Source organism: Amphibalanus amphitrite, unplaced genomic scaffold, assembly GCF_019059575.1.
Source record: "Amphibalanus amphitrite isolate SeventyFive unplaced genomic scaffold, NRLGWU_Aamphi_draft 000531F_arrow, whole genome shotgun sequence".
In the NCBI taxonomy this organism is placed as follows: domain Eukaryota; kingdom Metazoa; phylum Arthropoda; class Thecostraca; order Balanomorpha; family Balanidae; genus Amphibalanus; species Amphibalanus amphitrite.
In genome coordinates this window covers 441,783-469,605 of record NW_024882025.1, presented here as the reverse complement: position 1 = coordinate 469,605, position 27,823 = coordinate 441,783, and the positions used below count along the sequence as shown (strand labels likewise).

The 27,823-nt window shown below is 50.2% G+C and overlaps 4 protein-coding genes across 4 annotated transcripts; 3 read left to right on the top strand and 1 right to left on the bottom strand.

Annotated features, from left to right (window-relative positions):
• Nucleotides 1-312: 312 nt before the first annotated feature.
• Nucleotides 313-7,607, top strand: LOC122393356 (glutamic acid-rich protein-like). The gene is made up of 8 exons (XM_043389298.1): nucleotides 313-697; nucleotides 1,094-1,317; nucleotides 1,757-1,930; nucleotides 2,221-2,402; nucleotides 2,630-2,747; nucleotides 4,496-4,599; nucleotides 5,450-5,641; nucleotides 5,957-7,607. The coding sequence occupies exons 1-8, from the start codon at nucleotides 516-518 to the stop codon at nucleotides 7,004-7,006; spliced, it is 2,226 nt and encodes a 741-aa protein (XP_043245233.1). The 5' UTR covers nucleotides 313-515; the 3' UTR covers nucleotides 7,007-7,607.
• A 2,983-nt stretch (nucleotides 7,608-10,590) lies between these two features.
• LOC122393352 (extensin-like) lies at nucleotides 10,591-15,279 on the top strand. Its single transcript, XM_043389294.1, has 4 exons — nucleotides 10,591-10,881; nucleotides 11,186-11,982; nucleotides 12,312-12,483; nucleotides 13,913-15,279. Exons 1-4 carry the CDS (start codon nucleotides 10,644-10,646, stop codon nucleotides 14,872-14,874), a joined length of 2,169 nt encoding a protein of 722 aa, XP_043245229.1. The 5' UTR covers nucleotides 10,591-10,643; the 3' UTR covers nucleotides 14,875-15,279.
• Nucleotides 15,280-16,231: 952 nt separating this feature from the next.
• Nucleotides 16,232-17,260, top strand: LOC122393341 (melanocyte-stimulating hormone receptor-like). Its single transcript, XM_043389274.1, has one exon. The coding sequence runs from the start codon at nucleotides 16,232-16,234 to the stop codon at nucleotides 17,258-17,260; it is 1,029 nt and encodes a 342-aa protein (XP_043245209.1).
• A 5,158-nt stretch (nucleotides 17,261-22,418) lies between these two features.
• On the bottom strand, nucleotides 22,419-27,814 carry LOC122393333 (putative carbonic anhydrase 3). Its single transcript, XM_043389261.1, has 8 exons — nucleotides 27,554-27,814; nucleotides 26,993-27,126; nucleotides 24,471-24,563; nucleotides 24,056-24,226; nucleotides 23,686-23,842; nucleotides 23,409-23,514; nucleotides 22,996-23,223; nucleotides 22,419-22,710 (listed from the first exon to the last, which is right to left on the bottom strand). The coding sequence occupies exons 2-8, from the start codon at nucleotides 27,075-27,077 to the stop codon at nucleotides 22,492-22,494; spliced, it is 1,059 nt and encodes a 352-aa protein (XP_043245196.1). The 5' UTR covers nucleotides 27,078-27,126; nucleotides 27,554-27,814; the 3' UTR covers nucleotides 22,419-22,491.
• Nucleotides 27,815-27,823: the final 9 nt, after the last annotated feature.

Below are 27,823 nucleotides of genomic sequence, written 5' to 3'. Positions count from 1 at the left end.
CTCTCTCTCTCTTCTCTCTCCTCGTCTCTCTCTCTCCTCTCGCTCTCTCTATCTCTCTCCTCTCTCTCTCTCTCTCTCTCTCTCTCTCCTCTCTCTCTCCTCCCTGCGTAAGTCGATAAAATTTATTTATTCATAGTTAATTTTACTGATAGTTACGAGTATAGCGCTGACATCCACTCAGTAGTCTACCCAACTCCCAACAATGCGTCACAGACGGCTGCCGGTCGACCTGCCCCACCCCTTTCCTCCTGTCTGGACTGTGTTCCGCCCAGGCTCCGGGAAGCACTGATGAGCCTGTGTGTCGCTCCGTCTGACCCGCCGTCTGCGACAGGTCTTCGGTGAACCGGCCGCCGTCGGGCCCGCCCGGCGAGAAGGTGCACTTCGTCCGGTTCGAGATCAGCTCCGAGGAGGAGAGCGGGGAGGAGAGTGAGAAGGAGGAGGAGGAGAGTGAGGAGGAGCCCCCTCCGCCCCCGCCGCCGCCGGCCGCCCCCCGCCCAACCCCCGGCCGTCCAGCCATGCCCGTCGAGGCCGATCCGGTGCCCTGGCGCAAGCCCAAGCTGAAAAAGGTGGAGCGCAAGGGGTCGGTGACGCAGGCGCCGCCGTCCGAGCCGCCGGCGCGGCCGCCCTGGGCCGATGACGCCAAGCGCCGGCTGGGCGATGTGCCGGTGACGCCCCAGAAGCCGGCGGCCAACAGCAGGTCAGTGACGTCATCACGTAAACAGCCGCCAAACGCCACAGACGCGCAGCTCTAAGGGCTGCTGCAGGGGAGGATTTGAGTTTGGACATGCCTAGTAGTGATCGGGTCGGCGAGGTCCGGATACTTGTTTTCTAGTTTCAGCAATGATTTAGGCTCCTTCACTGAGCACCTAAGATCCGGCCTCACCAGAGTAAAAGGGGAACTTGAGTCAGCCGATAATGATAAACACCACAGCTGTTTCACGTCTTTCAAAGAGCCTTATTTACACGATACTAAATACGTGTCATTCGCACGTCATATTCTCGCTTTGTTTTACGCCGCTCTCGAGTCACATTTTCACGAGCTGTTACACCTCGTTCTCACGCCGTTCCATATCCTTCTCACCGGCGAGAGCAGCGCCAAGCCGCAGTGGGCTTCGAAGCCGGTCGACGTCGACAAGCTGGAGGAACTGGAGCGGAAGCACCAGGAGAGGATACCGGCCACACCCGCCCAGCCCGAGTGGACCGTGAAAAAGATGGACGCCACCAAATTGGGCCGCCTCGAGCGGCAGAACCGGCTGGACAAGATGGCGAGCTTCGACAAATCGGCACCCGACTGGGCAGATAAACGAAAATCACTCGGTCAGTGAGGGATAGAGAGGGGGATGGGGATAGGGGAGAGGGATGGAGAGAGGAGATGAGCCGGAGGAGAGGGAACATAGGAGCCAGCAAGAAAGAAAAACGGTAGATGATCGGTCATAAAATAAAGGGAATGAAATCATCATCCATGTGTCGTAACGACATGAGTGGATACCGAAAAGTTCAGGTATTCGCTGTTATACCTAATAGCTGGGCTACTAAAATATTAAGTATTTTACCGAATAGCTGGACTACTGAAAGCCCAGCTATTCGATTTGTAAATGACGTCCGTTTATTTTCGTATGTTTCGAGTTTCGAGGCTTCGCTTGCTTCAGAATGTTAGATGATCTGATTACTGTCAGCTATCGTACATATATGCGAGTTGAGATTGCTTTAGGAAAGGTCTGTCACTTTCCTAACATCTACTTACTAACATCTCCAGACTTCAGCAAGCTGCAGGAACTGGAAGCGAAGGCGAAGGCCGAGCAGGCTGCGGAACAGAAGCCGGCGCCATGGACAGAAACGGTCCAGCTGGTGCCGCCCCCGCCCCCGCCCCCGCCCCCGCCCCCGCCGCCGCCACCGGCAGGGGCTCCGCCGCCCCCGCCGCCTCTACCAGGTGAGGGTCAACGCTCCAAGTGATAGTAGTTCGATTGCAGTGATGCATTAGAGTTTGACAAAACATGCATAATAATGCATAATATTCAAGAGCCTGATAAGGTATAGACCATATTTTAGAATAAAACATGTCGTTGGACTCGATCTATATGCAAATAATGGACACATCAACGGTGTCTGCGAGTCTCGATTAGGGCGACAATGCTTAGGTCGTCTGTCAACTTTCCTGGTCCAATTTATCTCTAACCTCGGCTGTCAGCTCGCCCGTCACCTAATTTGTCTCTCCCGCAGGCAAGCAGCCGATGACTGCCGCTCAGAAGGAGCGCCTGGAGAAGCTGAAGAAGACGCCACGCCGCCGACCCGACTGGAGCACCATGATGAAGGAAATTAGCCAGCCGAAATCCCTGAAGAAAGTCCAGTGTAACGATCGCAGCGCTCCAATCGTCAAAAACCTCAAACGGAAAGATAACGAGGTGAGCAAATAGGAACAGGATTTTGACGACAGATATGTGCTGATGGATATCAAATGTTGAACTGGAAAATGTTGAACTTGGTCGTCAAATGAGAGCTTTTGATGTGTTATATATGGTATGGTAATCAATTTAAACGGTATACGAGCAGTGATACTGTTGTGTTGTAGCTGCGTAATGTAATGGTATCTCCTCCAGCTCCGTGATGCGTGTCTGTCTTTCCATTTCAGTTCGTATTTGAATCAGAAAAGGAAGCATCAGCAACGGCAAAGCTGCTTAGTGAGATTAGACAGGGCGTCAAATTGAAAAAGGTGAAGACCAAGGATCGGAGCAAGCCAATGCTAGAAGGTAGGAGGCTTCAGATAGCATTAGGATAAAATAAAGCTGATTTTCTGACGCCGCTATGAAAGGTTTATGAACATTGCGAGTAAATTTGGACAAGTTGAACTCAATTATTGCACTCACTGTAAAGCTGCGACACCTGCCGTGATGTACAGTTGTGTGATACACCACCAGTCCACCACTCAGCTAAATCAGTAGGCGGAACTATGGTCAAGCGTACCCATTTTCGGGAACGCATTTTCGTTCCCATGTTTGGGAACGATAAACCCAAATATGGGAACGCCATGTAGGAATTATTTAAAACAAGAAAAAGAACCGTTAAATGACGTCCAAAAAATATTAAACGATCGTGAACCGCCTGATATTTGTCTCAATATTGTTGGGAAAGAGTTTGATATTGTAAGGCCCATCGTAGTTTCAAATTGTTCCCCTATTTCTAAAGCAGTCCATCATCCGGGCCGCGAGCCCAAATTTGGGAACGCTCTCGTACACTGGCGCTGCAAGCGTTCCTTATTATGGGAACGGCGTACCCAAAGTTGGGAACGATTTCACCGACGCCTTTCAGGGGCTCTTTTCATTAACAAGCATTACGTCCAACGCCGCAAATTATTGTTAACGCAACAATCATCAGATGACCTTTCCGGCAAGACCGTCGCATGTTTCGCCCGGTCTTCTGCGCTTTTATTCCCGTCGATCTCGCAGCGGGCACGCCCCCCTCTGCAGGATTACGTAATTCACAACGCTCAGCGATGTTCAACAAGGTCTTCCATACCTATATCCACCGTCCGCGCCGAGGGTGGAGACATGTCAAGCACCTGTCTGTTTATCACCGATAGTTGATGAGCACAAGGAAGTATCCAAAAATGGGAACGCTGAATATGTTACACCATCAAAACACCTAGTCCCAATGAAAATATAGTTTTTTCCTTTCTTAATGAGTGTAAGTGGCAAAAGGCCTGGTAGGATGGGCACGAGGAATGATCGAAATCAGCATAAAAATTATAAATAAGCCACACAGAGCGACCTATATAAGAGAAATTCCCCCAAAACGACCATGCTTAGAAACACGGAAGACAAAAACCACGCTCATGACGCTCCTTATAAAACAACGCTAAACAGCTAGCATCCAAATAAAATAGTCTTTCCGGGCTGATAAAATACAGCTGAATAATTTTAAACCACTCAAACTGAGTTTACAACAGTAGTTCGGTAAAATCACTGACGTTCCACGCGGTCGTGCGCCCCGACACCAAAAGTCAACAATATTACCTCGGGACTGTCCGCATGTTCGCTTGCATATGTCAGCATCTGGTGTCGCTAGTATGAAACTTCATAACCAGGCGAAAATTATTATACTTGACCTCAAAATTTAAAAAACGCTTCATTTTCCTTAAAATTGCATGTTAAATGTAGTATAACCCATGTTTTCACCATTCCGTCATTTCAAAAAATCATTAAAAATATCATTCCACGGTCAATTTCCTTGTTCGACGGTCAGATTAAAGATAATTTTATAGAGACTTAGTAGATACTTAAATTAGCGTGCACTTTTTTGAAACGTGATGCACTTATGAGTTTTAGTGGGCGAACGGCCGAAAAATTACCTTCCGTTCTCATAAATGGGAACGCCCGTTCCCATATTTGGGAACTCCGTTCCCAAAAATGGGAACGTTCCTATATGTGGGTACTCATGACCATAGTTCCACCTACTGAAATGCCCCACCAGCTAATACCGCCGTCCGTCCTCGCTGCAGGACTGCGGAAGCTGCGCCGACAGAAGACGTCCGAGGCGTTCCTGAACCTGCCGCCCGAGGAGCTGATTGACTCGGAGCCCGAGGAACTGGACGATATCGATAAGGTGATGTCGCCCACTCACCGCTGTGGTACTTCGGAAACCAGCCGATGTGCCTTACTTTATGTTCCCATGTTTATCGCTGTTACGTCATTCTAGAATGAGGAAATGAGAGAACGATAGTGTTTATTGATTGAAGTCTTAAGATTTATAAGTCAGTTACGTCTACCATATATGTATTTCAAGAATCATCTGTGTTTCAAGCTTGTATTATTAAATAAAGTGACTTATCTATGAACGACAAAATAATGTTTATGTTAATAATAAAAGTAACGACTCTCCGGCTCTCGCTAAGCATTAGCTTACAGGCCAGCCCTCCAGAAGGAAGCGGACTGCTATTTGATACCGTCAAGAAGCTTAGTGGGTCCTCCTGCTGTTTTTTTCTTCTGAATGTCTTATTCTGTTTTTTTTTTCTGCCGTCGCTATGTGCACACAGAAAAATATTGACACCGTTAGCGGTGTAATTGCACAGTACATATCTGAGCACTTGAGGAAAGTTAATTTAGTCCCTTCCCCGCCTAAATTACTCGCGCTTCTAAATGAACACCAGGAAGAAGGTAATAGAACACTGTTAGGAGGGTTGGGTGTTTTACTACATGTAGCAAAACACCCAACCCTCCTAACAGTGTTCTATTACCTTCTTCCTGGTGTTCATTTAGAAGCGCGAGTAATTTAAGCGGGGAAGGGACTAAATTAACTTTCCTGAAGTGCTCAGATATGTACTGTGCAATTACACCGCTAACGGTGTTAATATTTTTCTGTGTGTGGCTTGCCCACTTTATATCTATTGTTTTTAAAACACGTTCTATAAATTGTAATTTAGAGTGACGTATCACTGAACTTTTCTGGCGTTCAGGTGCGAGACGACCTCCAGTCGACCCGGCAGCTGCTCGGCGAGGAGGTCAAGAACCGCGAGCGGCTCGTCAAGGAGAACAAGCACATGAAGAACGAGCTGAAGCGGATGCAGGACGAGCTGGACAAGCTGCGCGGCACGGCACAGCCGGACGCCGCTGCCGCGGAGACGGTGCCACCGCCGCAGACAGCCCAGGTTAGAAGTCTATACGAGTACTTAATAGGCCGCCGCTATTCCATTGCAACCTGCATAATATCGTCAGTCGTATTATTCAGTTTGAGACCCACTTGAAAATGGCAGTGTGGTGTTTGTCAAGTTTTTTTTTAATTTACACGTATACTGCGATATTGAAGAAAGCGACTGATATGAACGACGGTGGTGTAATAATAATTCGAATCACAATTTATTGCGTGAATGAATCAGCCATTTATAGCTCGTATCATCATAACACCGACAGCCTTGACTCTGCTTTCATCACTTCATGGCTAACAGCCTACCTTTTCCCGTCAGGACGTGGCGGCTGACGCGGCGGGGGCGGGGGCGGGGGCGGGGGCGGCTGAGGTGAGCGCCGTCCGGGAGGAGTTGGAGGCGGCTCGGCTGGCGGAGGCTCTGTGGGCGGAACGGGCGCGCACCGCCGAGCAGGAGCTGGCCGCCCTGAGAGCCCGTCTGCAGGACGAGGGTCTGCTCAACGGGCCGCCGGAGCCGGAGGAGACCAAACCAGCCGAGTGGGAGAACGAGCAGGTGGTGGTCAAGAGCAAGACCAAGGACAAACTCTCCAAGACCGCCTCCAAGGCCAAGGTCAACAAGAGCGGAGGCGATGGCAAAGAGGCAGAGGAAGCAAAAGAAGGGAAGGATGGCAAGGAAAGCAAAGAGGGCAAAGAGGAGAAGGACGATAAGAAACCGAAGCTGCAGAAGGAGATGAGCAAGCCGTCTGAGGATATTGAGGAATCGTCTGAGGAGGAGCTGTCCTCGGACGACGAGCCGGACAGCGAGGAGGAGAGACGTCGCGAGCTCGACCAGGACAGAAAAAAGAAAATGAGGGACCTGAAAATGTGCAAGAGCAAGGTGTGGCACATCAACACTAAGGAGAAGCACGCCAAAGATGAGAGGATACAGCTGAAGAACCGCATCAAGTCTCTGAACCAGAGCCTGAAGGACGAGAACCGCAAGTACAAGGAGCTGCAGCGCGAGGTCCGTAAGCTGGGCGCCATGATGAAGGGCAGCGACGAGGAGAACTCGGAGGACGAGGAGGAGGACGAGGAGCCGAGCGAGGAGGAGGAGGAGAGCGAGGAGTCCTCCAGCGAGGAGTCCGACACCGAGTCAGATGAGGAGTCCTCGGACGACTCGGAGACGGACGACGAGTCTCTACCACTGGAGGAGCGTGTGCAAAAGATGCAGGAGCGATCCAAGCGCCATGAAAATAACGAAAAGGCCATCAAGAAGGGCAACTACATGCTGAAAACGACTGCTGAGCGGCTGTTCGACAAGCTCAGAAATGAAAAGGAGAAATATAGAGCGTTGGAGAGAGAACTCAACGAGCTTGTCAACGAACTCGGATAGCGTGAGAGGCGGCCTCTGCTCGCATGTGATGAATGGTGTTTGTCACGATAGATATTGGTTGTTGGAAACCACTGATAGATAGGTTTGCTTTAGACCAACACGCAGGCACCTTAACTTGGAACAGAGCGGTCTTACGTGATTGCATATATTTGTACATGCAATGCTTGCAATTTAATTTGCATAGTCCGTTGACGATATTGGGGAAAGGTTACGTCGATGCTTTTGCATAACCGAGCTTTTTTGACGCCTTCGATGCTTTTATGCTGAGGGTGCCTGAGCTATCGATGAATTGTGTGGAGTTCCAGCCATGACCTCAATGTCAGCTGCGAACGAATAAGTATTTCGCCGCTGATCCTAGAGATGAGTGTCGCAAAAGAAGTATTACATTGCACGAAAGAGGTAAGAGTCAAGAGAAGTGCCTAACATTCGTATGTTTGCTATGCTATATAGCGCTAAGCAGCTAAAATTCACATGCTTTATTGCGACCAGAGTTGATGATTTGGGAGAAGGAGCCGTTGTGGTGACATTTTATATTCATCACTATGAAAGTGTACAAGCGTTTGCTATGTTCTTTGTTGCATAATACACGTTTTACTCGATATATAGGTAGTTCGATGAACGCGAACTTTCATTTCCAGTGGGTTTGCAGCACTAAATTGGTAACTCTGTGTACATACATACCACCACAATGCGGGCATATGAAAGGGTATTCGTCATATCTATACCCATGCAGTATCGCATTCGACAAACATGACTGCCTGCGAGAGCAATCGTCGATTGTAAGAGCCTAATCAAGCATCAAAGGAAAAGACGCGCCTATCAAAAGCATCGGATCTATAGCGTCAATTGCCAGATGATTGTCGAAACCCTATCCGCCTTGTCCGTCAACATCCTGGTGATGGAGGTCCAAAATTAACTAGTGGACTGAGATGACGTCACTCTCATCAGCTGTGACAAGTCTGTTGTAACCAACTGACGTCAGATGACGTTAATGCTCGGGCCTGTGAATCGACCGACCTATGGCCCTAAAAACAAACCGACCAATATCCGTCCACGATCCGCGGTCAGATGAAAAGACTGACATGCAGATGGACAAACAGGCAAACGTACAGATGGACTGTGGGCCGAATACAACTCAATTTCCTTCTGGGACTTCCCGATAGGACTGGGGATGGCGCGCGGGGCGATTTTACCAATAATAGTCGACAGTGCGCTCACATTTCTTCGTGTGGCCGGTGATGGAAGACATCCGATCCGCCGCCGATCATCGGATGGGGTCTATCTGGAGACATCCCGGCGAGCGCTGGCATGTCTGTCAGATGGTATCTGCTGCTCAGCTGCGCGACGGCCGCCTAATTTGTGACGCCTCGTGTTCGTGTTTGTGTGTCCGTGTCTGTGTCCGTGACCGTGCCCGTGCCCGTGCCCGTGTCCGTGTCCGTGTCCGTGTCCGTGCCCGTGTCCGTGTCTGTGTCCGTTTCTGTGTCCGTGTTCGTGTCCGTGCCCGTGTCCGTGTCCGTGTCCGCGATCATGTCCGTGTCCCGTCTGTGTCTCTGTGTCCTCTTTGTGTCCATTATCCGCACTCCCCACTGACTGCTGAGCCTGTGCTTGTGTTTCAAACTGTCAATGGCTTCTCTAAACAGTTTCCCGAATCCAGATTTCGTGTTCCTTCCTTAGTCCCCGTGTCCCGTATCCCACAACCGCGTCCCACCTCAGCGTCCCATGTCCCATTTTCTTGTCCCAGCTCTGCGTCCCATGTCCCATCTCCCGTCCCGCCTCCACTGCCCCTCTATCCCATACCGCAGTCCCGGGCCGTCCATCCGTCTCCCGACGATACCGAGATGCGGGGATAGCTGTCTCTGGCCGCGCCGGCGCCGGCGGTGGGCAGGCGTCAGGTGACCCACGGCTGACTGTCCTCTGATTGGGCCAGGTGAGTGACCGCCCCGTGACCCCGCTGACCTCCCAGGAACGGCCCGCAGCCAACGTGATTATGGAAGGCGCCGCGTCACCGCCTGGCGCCTCCGCCCCCCTCCCCCGCCCCTCCCGGCGCCCCCTCCAATCCGGCACACCACCCAACCATCGGCCAAACAACGCTATCAATTCAGCGGTGCGGACGGAGCAGCGTGAGAATAGACCCCACACGGAGAGACACTAATGATCGTACATTATACTCAGTCACCATAAACTCAGGTGTGCTACGAGTCGAGAAACAGCTGTGCTGCGGAGTTAAAAATGCATTGTTTATATTGCCCCGGGGGCGTAATGCATTTTTACGCGTAGGTATTTTATTGATTCAGTCACATGCGTCGGTATAGAAGTCTTTTACATAACATAACATAACATGTATTCCATGTAACAGCAGGCCACTTGGGCCCAACGAGGTTACAGGTAGATGAACAAACACTGTATGTAAAACACGGTACAATTACACCATTTCATCGAACACTAGCCCAGCCCACGCTGTTTATAATACAAGTCTAACTCATTTTTAAAATTACTTAAGTAAACGTCTATACTTTGATATAGTAAACGTCTTCAGCGGGATATGAAATTATGCAGTTCTTTAGATACAATAAAAAACACATCAAAGGAAAAACTTGCAGCGAATGTGTAATAAAATTTATAACACTCCATAAAATCAATGCAATTAAAAAGTGGGTTAACTTTCCTATAAAAAATTCATAACTATAAAACATACATTACTTACATAACTTACAGTTTCTATTCCATACTCAGAAACGACTACATTCGAGCACTGCGGGCCGGGAGCTAGGCATAGGCAAATACCCCAGAGGTCCGTTGGGATCCGTAAGTGGCTTCAATGTCCTAATTCCGCGATGGCGAAGTCCAACTAGTTGGAAGAAAATATATATTAGCGGTTTTCAACGACGGCCATCTGGTACCATTTGGGACACATGTCGTCAGATTTGGTGCAGATTTGGTCAAATTAGGTTCAGGATGATTCTTCGTAACTATTAGCTTGGGTTGCGCCAATTGCTTTTTAATTGCTTATACATGTGTATGGGTGTATGCATGCCTTCTTTGTCATGCTATCAGACATAATCATAGACTAAAACACTGAAATAAATTCGTGATATGAGGATATTTATTGTAAAAGAGAGTTGGTGCAGATTTGGTCAAATTAGGTGCATTCACCACATACCTATCCCGTCGTGAAAACGGCTATTGTATCCCCATGATTCAGTCGATACTGTCCGATGATTCAGACTATGATACTCACTTCATGGATATAAGTATGTTTGCAACTGAATATTCAATACGTCCATTCTTCCACTCCAAAACGTAGCACTGGAATCCTTGAACATAAACACTAAACAACACTGAAACGGCAACCAAACAATACGGAGGGTACGGCCAGGCTAACTAGCGACAGAAGAGAAAAGGAAATGAATCACATGAAATTTACATCGATTTCCTGTTCGTCGCGAGTTGACAGATATTTGGAAAACTCGTGGCCTACCACAAGGCTGAGCGCAGCACGAGTCCGCTGGATCACCACTATAGGGGTGAGCTAGTGGCGCTGCCAGCCGCGGCGCGCTGTCCCGAGGTCACGGTCCTGACCCCGAAACGACCTGTGTGACATTGGCAGTGGAGGCGGAGGTTCAGGTGTCAGCGCCAGATGAGCGCCTCCCTCCCCAGGCGATCGCACGGCCCTCCACGCACACGCGCATACGCACTGCCGAGTGGTGAAAGTGACAGACCAACACGTGACCCTGTGCCGAGTACACCGGCGTGGTCACGTGACCGAGTACAGGTCGGAGCATCTGCCGGTATAAATGGTATGCGGACGCGTTTAGGTTTTCAGTTGTTGTGGAGGAAAATGTGTGAGAAGATGTGGAGGTGCCTTATCCTGATTGGTAAGTGTGGAGCTTGCAAATCGATAGTTTGTGCCGTGTTGCACTGAAATTTCAAAAAAAAAATCTCCTAAAAACATCAAACTTTAAAAAAACGACAAAAGAGTTAAAATAAAACGACAGACAGTTAATGTTGTAACAAAATAAGGTCCTTTAATTTCTAATACATTTTAAATTTTACTTATCATAAAATGTTCAAAACAACTGATGTTTCGAAGCTCTTTACCTTACCTCTAAATAGGTATAATGAATGTAAATTATCTGCTCATGACGAGAGTCTTACACTCGGCGCACGTTTTTTCGTCAGTGCTGGCCACTCCCGGTCTGGCCATGGAGTACAAATACCCTCCGCCAGAGCAGCCGCTGGTCCTGCCGACCCCTCCGCTCCCGGGCAGCGTCGAACAGACACCGGCACCAACTGAGGGGCCGCCAGCAGCCACTGGGGGATCTTCGGCACCCACAGAGGGCCCGCCAGCACCCAGTGAGGGACCTTCCGCACCCACAGAGGGACCTTCACCACCCTCTGAGGGACCTTCAGCACCCAGTGAGGGCCTGCCAGCACCCAGTGGAAGTGGACCCACCCCGACTGGGGGACAGACGTCCCCAACAGAGGAGCAGTCGACTCCTACCGAGGCCACAAAGTACCAGTACCCGCGACCGGACCAGCCGCTGGTCCTACCGAGTCCAACGCGACCGGACGACGCCGAGGGTCCTGGTACTGAGGGGCTGACAGCAGCCACGGAAGGAGGTCCAGGGGAGACTGGGGTGCAGCCGTCACCAGCTGAGGGGCAACCGACAGCCAGCGAGGGACAGTCAACAGACACTGAAAACGTCCCTTCCCCGACTGGCCCTCTTTCCCCGACCCCGGCCGGCCCTCCAGCCCCATCTGGTCCCGAAGCCCCAACCAACTCTAACGCTCCCGCAAACCCGCAGGCTCCTTCGCCCAGCGATCCGAAGCTGCCCTCCCCCGGCGACGCCTCCCCGATGCCCCCGGTCGAATCGATAACCCCACCTCCAGTCGGGCCCGACTCGAGCAGCAAGCCCACGTCATCGGGGAACACCGAGCGACCTCCGCTGGATTCCGGGGACCAGGAAGGCCCGCAGGTCAGTCTGACGGAGATGCGATGGCTCGTCGCGGCTTCGTTAGTAGCTGCCAGACACTGTCACAACAGAAGCGTTATAATGAGCAGCAGCTGTCCATGGAAGTATGATATTCTTAATTAAAGAAATGGGTCGGTGCTGCAGTATTGTTTACAAATTGTGAAGAGCGTGTTCATGTTTTGCGAAACGGTATGCTTAGAATCGGGTAGTCAAAAAGTAAATAATGATACAAAAGAGTCACGCTTAGCCTACAAGGGCTAGTGTGAGTCACGCAACATATGCACTTAACGTGTCTGCCTAACCCTCACCGCTGTGCGTCCCCCCCCCCCCAGTCGCCGTCGCCGCCGAGCGGGGGTGACCCCGGCACAGAGCACGGCCACCACGGCGGTTCAACGGACCCCCTCCAGTGGCTGAGGGAGGCCGTGCCGGGGGAGCCCGGCGTCGACTACCCCATCTTCAGTGCCGTGCCGCCCACCGCCTTCAGCTGTGACGACAGAACAGCAGGTGGGACGGGAGTGTGTGGTGGGGTGTGGGGATGTGTGGGGGCTGTGGAGCTGTGTAATAGGCTGTGGGGGCTGCGGGTATATGTGTGAAAGGGAGGCTATGGGGGGGGGGGGAGGGATCCATTGCAGACTGGAAATTGGCTCGGGTAGGCTTTCGTTCGCTAATCATCTTTGTTCCGGGTATAAGTCTCGTCTTCCAAAGGTAGGGGAGACCCGGGAGGTATGGGCCGGTTTTGTGAAAAGGCAATTTTCTTCCAGAGGGCGGTGGCTAGACCCGGTTTTTCACTCTGTGTACGTGAAATTGCCTTTCGCCTGCAAAGTGTGCCTGATATTAGGCATCTGGGATCACCTATTTTGTCTCGAGATAACTTTAAATAAATCATGCGCTTTTTCGATCCATCAAAATACACCGGGAGGTATGGGCCATGGTCCGGGAGGTATGCGCCGGTGCCATGTTTCATATTCTTTTCTCGACAATGAGAAAAATACTCGTAGCTGGTATCTACCCTGATCTCTCTAGAGTCCAGGAACCGCATAAGCGATCAACAGCTTACTTCATGGGGGTCACGTGGGCACATATGCATTTTGGTTAACTCAATAATGCTCCGTGAAATAAGATAAATAATATTTTTTTGTTCGAATGAAATTTGTAGTTAAATTTTCGACCTTGCGCGACAAAAATAAAACTTATTGAAGCGGACATTCAATGAAAGCATCATTTTATTGACTTAGGATCAACGGGGGGTGGGTGGCCCGAACCTCCCGGTTAGGACGCCATAATGTGCGTAGCATCTCAGCTCATAATCTTGCAAGAAAGCTTCCAATTGTCTATCCAGTCTTAATTTCCATGTTTTAAACTTTATATTAGCGATAGTCTGACATCATAAAATGAGCCTGGTTCAAATTTATCACGAATTTTCTGTATGTACCGTATTTTACTCCAAGAGGGCAAAAACGCTTTATCACCGCTCATTGCCAAAGAAGACTGAGGAAGATTTTGGAAATCACGTGGGTTGTATAACGGAATGGCTGCTACCAGTTTACGCGGTCAAATGTGTAAAAATACGCAACACTTCTTCAAAACTGCGATGGCACATACCTCCAGGGGGCCCATACCTCCCGGGTCTCCCCTACAAGTCTTCAAGCTCTAAATAAACATACATGGTGGTGATGTTGCTGTGAGAGGATTTTCTAATAGGTCAAAACACCGACAACGGCAATTAAAGCGATAGAACCGTTACCAAAGTATGCGATAATTGAGCTTATTATTTGTCCATAATTTGATCAATTCCTAATACCATGCCATTACCAGCGCAGTTCCTTCATTCCTATTCCCATTCCTATTCCCATTCACAAACATCGCAAAGATATATTTGTGTGCCAAGTTGTAGTCCTGAGCATTCGCCCACTGACTGACGTTCCTCCGACAGGCTACTACGCTGACGTGGAGGCGCGCTGCCAGTCGTTCCACGTGTGCAGCCCCCCGTCCGGTGGAGTCTCCTCCAAGCACTCCTTCCTCTGTCCGAACGGGACGGTGTTCAACCAGCGCGGCTTCGCCTGCCAGTGGTGGCATGATGTTGACTGTGAGTCGTCTGAGGAGTTCTACGACAAGAACGAGGCCATTGGAGTGGTGCCGGAACGGCCTGCCGGGCCGCCAGCGCCGGCGTCATCGACGTCATCGGCACCGTCATCGACGTCATCACCGGCGTCATCTGGATCGGCACCGTCACCGCCATCTCCGATGTCACCACCGCCATCGGCGTCAATGGAGACGGAACAGTCAGCTCAGCCGCCGAGGACCCCGGCGGAAATGTCATCAGTTGTGCAGCAGCCTTCAGTGCCATCGGAAACTTTGGGGGAGACGGAGCCAGCGGAGTCGGCAGAAACTTCACAAACAGCACAGCCAGCACAGCCAGCAGAGTCCGCACAGCCACCTCAGACGGCACAAACGGCACAGCCAGCACAGCCTGCTCCACCAGCACAGCCAGCAGAGTCCGCACAGCCACCTCAGACGGCACAAACGGCACAGACGGCACAGCCACCTCAAACGGCACAAACGGCACAGCCAGCACAACCTGCTCAACCAGCACAGCCAGCACAGCCAGCAGAGTCCGCACAGCCACCTCAGACGGCACAAACGGCACAGCCAGCACAGCCAGCAGAGTCCGCACAGCCACCTCAGACGGCACAAACGGCACAGCCAGCACAGCCAGCAGAGTCCGCACAGCCACCTCAGACAGCACAAACGGCACAGACGGCACAGCCTGCTCCACCAGCACAGCCTGCACAGTCAGCACAGCAGCCTCAGACTATACCAGACCAGTACATACCTCCGCCCCAAACGCCCCCTGTTGTAGCCCCGTCCGGTCTGTACGGCCTGCCCGAGAACTAGAAATGATAAATTGTGCCATTTTCACTTTTGACAGAGCCATAGTTATGCTGATATCGGATCACAATGGTTTTGATAGAATTGCGTTTTGCGATTTATCGATAATTACGTGTGGAGGACGCAGTAGATAGCCAAGTTTTGTTCGAAGAAGGGCATTATGTCAACCTCTTTTATGGCATTATATCGCGGTGCTCAACCATATTTAAGTCCACATGAAATGTTTGCATCGAATATACATCCGTGTACCTTCATAGTTTAACTATGTACCTGTCTTCTCCAACCCCTAAAAAATCAAGAAGCGATCATGACAGAAAGCGAAAAAGTGTTACATTGTGTGGCATGGGTACTTCATACCAGATTTATACCTATTTTATTGTGGCATGTCAATACAAATAAATGTAAAGGCAAGATTTTTTTATAACCGGTACCTAATAATGTAATAATGCGCCTAACTATGTGGTGAGATGATTGTTGGCAAACGGCAGATATTCCTACGAATGCAGTAAATGCTTCATTTTTATCAATTTAGTAGATATTGGAGGATAATACAAGCACGTTTAATGGATAAATTTACGTAAGCTGTTTAACTCATTAAACCGACAACTTAGCCAGATAGCCGTAAGAAGGTATTGGGTATATGTGCATTTTTTAGCAAACTTTCGGTTCGAGTCAATATAACAGCGTCAGCAAAGGCCGAGCACATTTTTTTTTTTACAAAGATGTTAAAACGATAGCTACATGGGGCGGCGTCACCCCTCAAAGTTAGGTCACCAGTCGGCGGAAGCCACCGTCCCTCTCATGTGCAGTAACCCGTTCCGTACTCAGCACTCAGTTGTGACCCGCCCGGGACGGCCAGTGCGTCTCTGCGTTACCATGGCTGCCACGGAGAGCACGTTGGTCCGAGGGAGGGACTCTATCAGGACGGACAGTGTGGTAGTCAGTCGGAGAGAGGCCACCACACCCGTCGGCCGACTCGGTCCCGCAGCTGCTCAGTTCGACTGGGAGCGCTAACTGAGGATACACAACAGCAGGAAGTCGAGAGAGCTGCAACAGGCAGTCATTGGTCTTACGACAGCACACTTGCAGCTGCCAGAATTTGGCATCGGCAGATTAGCTTCAACTCTTAACTATTTGGCGCAACGACCAGCTATCCAGGACCGATCCTGCTGTTCCCTCTGGCATCAATAGTACTGCAACATCTAGCAGCTGACACTTGACTAGCAACCAGTACATATTTTCAAAGAGTATGCTGTAAGAACTCAACGTAAGCTCATTTCTACGTCATCACTTGGCCGTCTATCCTACCGACAAAGCATAGGAAGAGACTTGTCTCAAACTGTCCTGCACGTCTTTAGCACGGATGTCGGCGGCGGCAGAGGCGGGGCTCGGCCTGGTGGTCTCTGTCAGCTCGCTGGTGCCGGTGGTCATCATCGCCCGCCGCCGGCAGCTGCGCGCCTCCTCCATGTACCAGGTGCTGGCCAGTATGGCCGTCGCCGAGACAGTGGTGGGCGCCCTCTCGGCCACCATTGGCTCGCTGAAGCTGCTGGACGCGCTGCCGCCCGCCTGGCTGTGCGTGGTGGGCGTGTTCTTGCGCTCGTCCACCGCTACATCGACGGTGGTCTGTTTCCTGGCGCTGAGCGTGGAGCGATACGTGACCGTGGTGCACGGTCTGCGCTACTTTGTCCTGATGACGGACACAAGACGCCGTATTCTGCTGGCTGCTCAGTGGATCTGCACGGCGCTCTTCTTCCTGTTCGGCGTGTCGCTGCGGCTGGCGCTCGGCGTGGGCTCGTCAGCGCAGATGTGCGACCATTGGTTCAGCATTCCGCCGGCGTACCGACTCACCACATCCGCATTCGTCATGGTCACCTACACGACCAGCATGGTCATCAACGTGCTGATCGGCTGGGCGGGCGTGCGGCAGGGCCGGCGGATCCAGCAGCAGGCGGACAGCGTGCTGCGCAGGGCCAACTCGGCGCGACTGTTCCGCCACCGCGGCTACTACGTCCTCCTGGTGATGTCGCTGATGTTTCTCGTCCTGATCGTCCCGAACGTGGTGGTGAACGTGCTGCAGGCCACCGGGCTGGCACGGCTTGACACCGCTCACCGGGTCACCACCTTCATGAGGCTGTTTAGCATGATCACCGACGGCTGGGTGCTCGCGCTACTCTGTCCCAAGATGAAGGTGGAGCCGGTGACGGCCGCACAGCGACAGATCCCGGTGCTGCCCAGCAAGGAACCCCGCCGCTACGTCCTGGCGTCACGCATGACGAACATCATCCGCAGCACGGCGGAAACCACCGGGCACGCCGACCCGCTCATCCTGAAGGTGCGGCTCTCAGAGAGGAGCCTGACCAGCTCCGGCCGCATGCCCGATGTGGAAATATAAGCCATAGAATTGCAGTTTCGTATAGCTTTTGTGGCTAGCAGTAAATCACCATTCTCGCTCGCGTTTACGCTCGGATGCCTACGTGTCGCTACGTTTGCAGTTGATTTTGGGAAGAACGTGTTTTAGTTGTGAAGTTACACTCCAAGCCTGTGCTCACAGGTCTGGTGTATGGTGCGTTGAATGTGATATACAAAGTCGCTACTGTTTCATTATTAGAGGATAGTTGCTTTCGCTTGCTCACCTGCTTTCATTGTTGCAGATAAAATACAAATTTATCGATTATTCTGTCGTTGATGCTATACCAAAACTCATCAATGGGGCAAAAATTCTGCTGAGAAAAGCGCAGCAAAGTCGATGATTCTTCTCTCAGTCTGACGTAGCTCACCAGCCACGCGCCACTGACCAAGTTGACAAAAAATAATACAACTGAACGGGTGTGACGTCAAGCGGGAAGTGCTCGCTCCTCCTGCTATTCAACGTCTATCTGCGCTTGTCCCGGATCACCAGTTCTCTCCGAGTTGGATCTCTTGACACGGTCTTGGCCTGTCATTTCTGATTGCGACGCGCTCGGCATGATATATGTGGCAGCTCATGTTGCACATATGCCGCGGTCGAGTTACGCCGAAGCGACGCGCGACGTGGCGGTGACGCATTTGACAGCGCCGGTCATTGCCAACAGAGTACGGACGGATGCATCCGAGCGATCCTGATGTGTCTAAACCGCGTGGGATGGGTGTGTGGACAACACCAATCGGTCGACAATAGACATGTCAGCTCCAGGCATTTTCACTTGAGTGGTACGGTACCGACATCGCGGGGACGACGGTGATCAACCGAGCTCCACGATAGACATTAATTAAACGATGGAACCATGACGGGTCAGCTCGAGCGTACACAATTCACGGGATATCAGGGAAAGCTCAACTGCTTCGTGCATACCGCCAAACTAGGGGAACTCTGGACCAATCAATACCTATGCTTATTTATTGCTGGTCAATTGACGACTCTGGGATAAGTCCTTCTAATAACCTACATGATTGGTCCAGGTATAACTAGTATACCAAAATGGCGCTTCTAGTTAGAAACAAAACAGAGAGTCGATGATGCATGCTACTGTCGTAATGCAGTTGTATTCAGTAATATTCACCTTGGCAGTAATTGATCCCGATTCGCGATTGACCGGAACAGATGGCTGGTGACAGGACAGACGCTCTGGAGGTATTTGAGGCAAGCATACGCTATAGCGAGAAAACATAAGAGCGCTTTTTCTTTCTTTTTTCGAGCAGGATACGAAGCAAGTCAAGGAGTCCTTAGACAATAATTCCCTCCTCGAAGATAAAGTGTAAGAGCTCATTACCTTCTCGTTCAGCTCTCATTTAGTCGTGCATCGCTGCAATTATCAGAAACTCCAATGCATTGCGCAATGCACAATGCACATGCACACTTCATAGGAAAAAAATCCCGAGTCGTCGACCCAATTTGATATTAATTGGTCACCACTTATGGAGCTGAGACTTGGGAATCGTATTATATGCACATTGCATAAACAAAGAAAATTACAACTGATTATGTGTAGTCAGTGGCGCAGCCAGGATTTCGTTTCGGGGGGGGGGGGTCATCGCCTCCAAAGCGGGCCCCCTAGTGTGCGGGCCCCCACTCATTTTTCAGAATCTCTCCATATTTCATACACATTCTGCTGAGCGGGCCCTCTTTACCTGCACGATAACCCTGAGCGAGTATGAATCAGAAAATTTGGATAGAACAATAGCTCGATAATCACCCGGTGCTCAATTTTTACGCAAATTGACCACAACAGAAATATGTTACTATGACGTATGAATTCGTATCTTTCGAGGCCGAAAAGTGCCCCTTCCGCAATATGCATAGCATATATGCAATCGGAACTGTTGCCTGCTTCTGTCGGACAAGATTTAAGTATAGGCTCATGTGCCTGTCCTAAGCCATCTATTGGCTGCTGTAGGGGAAGCGGGGGTAACACCGCCACTGTGGGAAACACCGCCACCCCATCTGGCGGCGAAAGTATGAAATGTGAAGTGTAAAAATCCGTTATTTCCTATTAACCGCACGAAGGTAAGCGTCTTCTGATTTGTGTTCCGGTGTTTCAGTGTAATCGAAGCTCAATGTGGGCATTTAAAGAAAAATGCACATTCTCTTATAAAAATTCGATGAGTTGGGAGCACTTTTAAATGTCTTTAAGTAGAGACTCATTTTGATTTACTTGATTACATCAAAAAATAACTGATCGGCTTTGTCCAGTAAGATAGGTTTGCTTGAACCGTGTAGTACATTCTTGCCGCTGGCGATTTTTGCTTGTGATCACTTATTGGGGAACACCGCCACCCCGTGGCGGTGTTACCCCAATTGAGGTTGCGGTGTTTCCTGTTTGTAGCGTGATAAGTGATGAAACTCCAAAGACACGCTTCATTTATGTTCGTAGATGATCCTAAGTCGGGAAAAAGCAACTTATTTGATTTTTTACTTAATATTTTTCATGCATCCCGACCAAGCACTTGCCAGCTGTATAAAACTGGCAAACAGCTGATGAACCTATACCTATTTAGGTGTCCATTACCGATTATTTGCGAAAATTACCACTTACGGACAGGAAACTCATCGCACGCGATCTTTGAACAATTAAAAGCTTTCGTAGGAATGGGTTGGGTTAACATCAACAGTCAACACCGGTGGCGGGGTTACCCACACAATTTGTAGGCAGCAAATACCTATGCAAGGTATTTTTAAAAGTCGTGATACATGAAAACCTTTTAGGAGCATGCAAAATAAGTACCTAAAACACGTGAGAAAATGTTTAAATATTGTAACCAAGACAATAACTACCAAGAGACTTCACACATATTCTCTCATTATGGCGAAAAGCTTAGGGGGGCGGTGTTACCCCCGCTTCCCCTAGTATCTAGATTACGCCATTATTCTTCTTCATTACGTGAATTCGCTCACAAAAAGTTTTAACCCTCGCCGGCACAGGGGGGAGGGGTTGATGATGCACCCCCTAAGGTTTTTTTTTTCGCGAATAACTCGCGTAAAAAGCGGCTGATCGCGACGTAACTTTCAGCACCCTCGCGTTGATCAATTTTACACCTACCTATCCTAGATTTTTCATGACCCAGACCCAAATGACCTTTGACCTCCTTTCCGAGACCATGTTTGGCCAGAATCGCGGTTCGGCGTATGCCGGCTCGTAGTTATTAGCCGCGCGTTTGTAGTCCTTTCGTGGTTTCAAGCGTTCAAACATGTGATTTGATGTTGCTCCCATGCATAAGGGTGATGTCAATGTCACCTGAAGGTCAGGTCAGGTCAGGTCATTGACTTATGATGACCTCGGTACACTTTTTTAAGTAATGCATGTTTCTAGGCTATTTTTTAAAAGCTAAATTCGATTTTAGCAACCATTTGAACATTTCAGAAGTAGTTTTGGTGCCTTCGTAACATGTTACGAAGCTGTCAGAGGCGGTTGAGACGTACCTACTACGAATACCCGGCAGGACCCCTACTGGTTGACATGACCTGACCTGACCCGACCTGGCCCAAATGCATAAAGACATCATCTGTGATCAAAACTAACATAATATTCGTGATCAGCACCCCGACAAAAACCCTATAGCAGCCACATTTTACGACGTTCTAACAGGTCCCGATTTTCCCGACATTTGGGTCATTGACCTGACCTGGAAGGTCAACCAATGGCCTAGGACCTTGGAATTGGGTATATTCGGATTCCTCTCGTCACGGGCAACACGCTCGTTTTTTTCCGCGAAGCTCTAGCTCGATCATGGGCCAAACGCGAGGAAGGGGGTTGTACCCTCCCTCCCTTGTGCCGTCGAAGGACGCAAAATGGCCTGAGCCGGCGAGGGTGAACGCGCTCACATGGGTCCTGTATTGCCTTGGGCCAGGTTTGTTGTGGTGTGGTGATGTGGTGACGTAGATTCTGTCTGTTCCCGTGGTCCCGGCATGGTGTTACTTATCCCGGGGTAGGTACAGGCCAGACCGTTGCACCTACCCGACCCCATCCACCCGGGGCCCGGGCCCCATCCACCCGAGGGTCCGGGCCCGTTCTCCCGGGGCCCGGGCTCCGTCCACCCGGGGCTCCGGTCCGGGGCCCGTCCACCAGGGGCCCGGGCTCCGTTCTCCCGGGGGCCCGGGTCCAATCCACCCGGGGCCCGGGCCCCGTCCACCCGGGGCCCGACCCCATCCACCCGGGGCCCGGGCCCTGTTCTCTCGGGGACCCGGCCCCATCCACCCGGGGGCCCGGGCCCCATTCACCCGAGGGCCCGGGCCCTATCCCCACGGGGCCCGGGCCACGTCCACCTGGGCTTCGAGTCCGGGCCCCGTTCTCCCGGGGGCCCGGGCCCCATCCACCCGGGGGTCCGGGCCCCGTCCACTCGGGGCCCGGGGCCCGTACCCCCGGGGGCTTGGGGCCGGACCCATCCACCGGGGGCCCGGGCCCCGTCCACCCGGGGCCCGACCCCATCCACCTGGGGCCCGGGCCCCGTTCTCCCGGGGACCCGGCCCCATCCACCCGGGGCCCGGGCCCCATTCACCCGAGGGCCCGGGCCCTATCCCCACGGGGGCCCGGGCCACGTCCACCTGGGCTCCGAGTCCGGGCCCCGTTCTCCCGGGGGCCCGGGCCCTATCCACCCGGGGGTCCGGGCCCCGTCCACTCGGGGCCCGGGGTCCGTACTCCCGGGGGCTTGGGCCCCATCCACCCAGGGGGCCCGGGCCCCATCCACCCGGGGGCCCGGGCCCCATCCACCCGGGGGCCCCGGGCCCCATCCACCCAGGGGGCCCGGGCCCGTTCTCTCGGGGGCCTGGGCCCCATCCACCCGGGGCCCGGGCCCCGTCCACCTGGGGCCCCAGGCCGACCCCTCACCCGTGGTGTCCCAGTAGGCATTTCTCGAAGCGGGCTCGTCCGATTAGATTAGGACCTCTCTCCTCCCTCCCTCCCTCCCTCTCTCTCTCTCTCTCTCTCTCTCTCTCTCTCTCTCTCTCTCTCTCTCTCTCTCTCTCTCTCTCTCTCGAGCGGGCCCCTGACAGAAATTTCGGGGGGGAGGGTCAGCTGACCCTCTGACCCCCCCCCCCCTGGCTGCGCCACTGTGTGTAGTCATCTCAAACCAGCCCGTTGCGTCCATGATATCTGTATTTCCAGAGCGCGATCAGGTTCGGTCCGTTCCAGTCGGAGAGCTGTGCCGCCGTTACAGCCGTGAGTTGCACACGAGTACGACGGCCGCCACCGCGCCATACACCGCAAGCAGCGGACTGCGCAGGCCAGCGGACGCGGACTCGGCAGTCACCTGACCCGGGTGCTTGTAAACCATGTGGTAGATCTTGCGGGCATTCACACTCTGGGTCGGCCGGAAATTGTGGCTGATCAGCTTTTGGTCCGGCCGGCGCAGCTTGCTTAGCATGTTCAGCTGAAAAAATGTATGGAAATAAGCTGCAGGAAGTTTGCAATGTATGTTTGTACGAGAAAGTATTTTTGTATTTTTTGTATTTGTATGTTTGTTGCGAAAGCATGTGTGCATTCGCAAGGGTATAGGCATATATGTGTTACGTTAAATATGTATGATAAGCTAAAAACAAAAAAGATGGGCATCTTGTTTACTAAATCTTTTGAAAAAAAAAATAAATGGAAACGTTACTTCGCGGAATCACAAACAAAACACGTTGATCAGATCGCTGGCCGCTCCCCAGCTGACCTGTCCGACGATAACGTGTGCCCGGTGCTCGAAGACCACCCACTCGACACTCTCCTGGCAGCCGGGAGTAGTGAGCGAGCCGCGGTACCGGAAAAACGCCGTCGTGTCTTCGGGTAGCACCGAGGACAGCGGCCGCGGCTTCAGCGTGGCGTTCCCCATGAACGGCTCCACCATTTTATGGACGATATCAACGCTTTGTAACAGTGGCATTACGTTGTTGGTGTTCATCTGACGAGAGAGGGAGAAAGAGAGGGAGAGGAGGGGAGAGGGAGGGACAGGGAGAAAAGAGGGAGATGGAGAAAGAGGGAAAGGAGGTTAGAGGGAGCCGGTGCTTCGTTCCTGCGGATAAACGAAATGATTGCAAGCAAGTGACCCTCCTGACTGAATGATTGACCGTCTGTCGATGTGATCACCTCGAAGAGGGCCGCCAGCACGAGGATGCCGTCGGTGTGGTTGACCGCCTGATCCATGGTATTGTACTTGACGTTCCTGTGGACCATGTGCATCTCCAGAGGAGCCCTGCCAAGCAAGCAGACACTCTCAATTACCGGTTGAGTTTCGCACATTTCTAAGTGTGCATGGTTTTTAAACAGATCAGCTGGTTCTATGTCTAAAACCTTCTACTTTGTTACTTCGGACATGTTATTTTCGCCATCATTAACTAAAAGGCCGTTCAGCCTGCCCTCTGACCTGACGCCGTCGATGGTATGCTCTGCACCGCTGTACTTTTTCTCGATCTGCGCACCCCAATGGAAGTGCAGCTGCTCGAACTCAAACGTGCCGCCGAGCTGTCCGCCCGAGATGGAGGGTCGATTCTTGGACGGCTGGTAGTCGAAAGTGGCCATGACTGCCCCGCCAGAGACGCACAGCGACGACGGGAGGACGGTCATAAGAAAAGTTAATTTTAGTGCGATAAATGCGTGGTACCTATAAATCGCTTTTATCTTTGTGGGTCAAAGTGCATGAATATCAGTTTAACCAATGTTTTATAATGTGTGTTTTCACTTTTATTGATGGATACAATTTAAGGTGCACTATTTCCTTTTAAAGCAATACTTACGCGTATGCCCATTGTTTGTAACAGTGATCCTCGACGCCACGTCGTCGTAGTGTTTGAAGTTGAACAGGTCGTTGTATTCGTACTTTGGTATCTCTTCTGTGTCGATATTAATTGGTGACTGCAGATCACCGTCACAGCTCGGAAAGCCCAGCGATCCCCAGAACTGGGGACCTGAAACGGCACATCACACGCGGCCAGGTTTACAAATAATATCACGCGGAATATAAGCACATTACAATGCATTCAGACACAGACCGTGTTATGTAAAGTATGTTATTGTAAACGACCCACTACATCATTTATGCTCCGTTATGAAAGAATTGCAAAAGTCAAAACAAATGACTTAAGTATCACGTTCCCAATGTCTGTTGTTGCTTGGCTAAACAGGCCATATACGAGTAGTTTGTGACCGTACCCGTGTCGTTTTCGTACGACCAAATAGTGTCCACTATTGGTTGTGAATTGTTCTTGGAAGCATCGTCGTCTTTGCTGTGAAAATTGCCAGTTTCTGAAAACAATCACTGGGTTAATTCCTGTAGGAGGTATATATTTTTGGGCAACAATTTCAGTGCATTTCATAAGTCCGTAGGTTTACATATACACACAGTGCGAGTGACTTTAGGGGGAACGGGGGCTCTACAGAGCCCCTCTCCCTCTCTATGCCTTCAAATAGACCCGGTATGAATAGTCGACTACAGAATGATGTTCCACTTTTCACAGGCAATTATTTGCCTGGAGTGGTAGGCTATGCCGCATCACACGGGCTGAGTTCACAAATTATAGCTTTGTCCCAATGCTCACAATTAGAGATTGCAATCCCGGAACGTTTTGCCAATCCCGGGATCCCGAAAGTTTTTATTTCGGGATCCCGGGATCCCGGGATCCCGGTCTTGTCACTAAATGTCGTAAGAGTGATTTCCTACGGACATATTTTGCGTCTTTTAGCTTACCACAAAAAAGAGGCAACCAAAAGCCATCCTTAGACCATGTCATTTGAATTAAAAACGATTGAATTTGCAAAGAAAACGTTTCGATTTGATTAGCATAAGTATTTATTCCCAATTGGCCTTTATAAAACTGTGCGTCGACCAGTACGTTTACTAGACGGGTTCCAGCACATCCACGCCTCACTCACTCTTCGTCTGCGCTACTCGTAGTTAGCGCGACAGTTTTAAGCCATTGCTGGTCTGTCTGCCTACTTAAAAACTCGCAACCAGTGTACGCTAAATTTGGCAGCTCCCTATTTCACAGTGTTTTCAAGACGTCGCTTGGTCACTTCACCTCCTTCCGGTTCCGCTTTCATCACTAATGTCTCTCAGAATTTGCTCGAAAGTCGCTTTGAGAGCAGAGTCACTGACTGGGAGAGCTCCAAGTCCACTCTACTGTCTTCAACGTCTGAATCAGTGAGCTCTGCCGTCACTTGCGTGACATCTGTGACATTTTTCTGCGACACGAGCTCAAAGACTTGTCTTGATGACCTCTTTTGTTCCGGCCACGGACAGGCAAGTCAGAATCGCTGAACGATCTGTGATCCTGCCTAAAGATGTTGCAGCGCTGATACTGCATTTTTTTTGGCGTTCGGGATCCTTTTTCGTACGTATTTAAGCGGCTTAACCGCTGTGGGTGATACCCGGGAGCTACAACACGGTCGATTGTGGACGACCAATACGGGGTGCCAGCTAAATAGTTTATCTGCTTTATGTCACGCAGCACCATGCAGAGTGCAAACAAGACTCGTGCAGCGGCTGCATTCTGTTTATGGTGAAAAACTGTTTTTTTTTCGGGATCCCGGGATTGGCGGAATTTCGGGATCGGGATCGGGATTAAAATCCCGCCGAGATCCCGGGATCCCGATCCCGGGATTGCAATCTCTACTCACAATACGCTTAAAGGGACACTCCCGCCTTAACATTAGTTTTGAGTTGAGATAGCCAAATTGGTGGCCATGGCCTGCAAATACCGGTTTGGGCACTCACAACATCGACAAATGCTTTAATTCGGAGATATGAAATTTCAAACTTGCAGTTTTCGGATTCTAAGGGGCTAGTGCATTGGTATGCCCCTTAGAATTTGTGACGTCAGCGGAGATCTAACGATTTTTAAATCTTTTACTAAAACGTTTGGTAGCACGCGGTGGTATATGCTGCTTTGCGCGCAACAAATGCCGCACTTTCAAATAAAGTCGCTAGGAACAGCGGAGATCCCAAAAAGTAAACAAAAGTAAAAGTCTAATATCTTGAAAACCGGTGAATATTTTTCGATGAAATTTGGTAGATATTCGTTTTCGCTCTTTCTGAACCGAGCGACATCACTTTCGTGCCAATTCATTAACTTTTTTGAAGGTGGGAGGGTCCCTTTAATTGCGTGATAAACAACACAGCTTAGCGCTCCGGTCAACTGATAGCTTTTGAGGAGTGGAACATCATTCTGTAGTCGACTATACCTACCCAGTACTTCTTCATGCGTTTATCAGTAGGCTAACAAAACTTTGTTCATTGTAACTTGTTCAGCGGCGGCCAGAGCCGGAATTCTGAATATGCCAAAATGTTGATGACTTTCACTTTGACCTGAGCTTTGGCATCATCAGTGAACTCGAGGTCAACAAATTTAGGCTTCGATCAACAGTTTTCCCGGGCTACCAAATGCCGTGTGAATTTTTAAATTCAGACCAGTAGGTCTTCGGAGGCATGCGGGGCTCTGTAGTGGAGCGGATTCCCCCTCAGTCACTCGCGCTATGAATATAGGTACCCGTCACGCGCGGATTAATTTTATCGATACCAAATGCAGTGCTCAATGGTCAGTACCTACATACAGTAGTTCGCCTAGTTTAAGCGACTTTAATTCCGGCAATGACAATAAACAAACCCATCGAGCCGTTTATCAGTACCTATCGATAAAAGGAGGCTATATCGTTAAGGTGGTGAAAATAAGTTTTACCTTGAACGCACTCGGAGACGATGGCAAGAGAAAGGAATACATAGAGGAAAAGTCGTATGCTGAGGATCATATTTGGCTTCTTCATTTGCTTCGCTCTTCTTTGGCTATGTAGTTCCTGCACTTTTTATTATCTCCTGTTTCCCAACAAAACGATGCATGCAGGCTAGGTTAAATAATAAATATAGGTACTCGCTTATGGTGATGGGACACACATGCATGCACAGTGAAAAATATGCTTGAATGAATGAGTGACTGAATGAATGAATGACTGAATGAATGAATGAAATGAATGAATAAATGAATTGACTCCATTTTGGATAAGGCTTACAATAATATCAGCATTCCTCCAATGATAGATACAGATATTATTACAATACAAATTGTCTAAATCTTAAATAGTAAAGTGGGTATTGAAAAAATATGATTTACAAAATAAGGGAGACATAAGAGAAAATGATACCTAATATGAAGTAATTAATGTAAAATAGGTACCTAATAACAAAAATAGATTCTCATATAGTAAACCTCCTACAGCAAAACAATGTCAAAATAGGTACTTACGCGAGCTGACAGTATGATGAAGACCAGACAAAGAACGACTATTTTAATGTGCAACGCATGCGGAGAGATGTCGTTTGATTTCACGTACCTATCTTTTCTCGCAAAACTTTGAATTAGGTAATCTTATGAATTTAAGATTGTAAATATAAATCTTAGAACACGCTCAGTTATGTAACAGGTAAGGATAACTGTCAAACCAGATGTTTATAAACCCTTTAATTACCTTCTTGAATTATTACCTTTATAAAACCTGTTCACCTGTCGACAGAG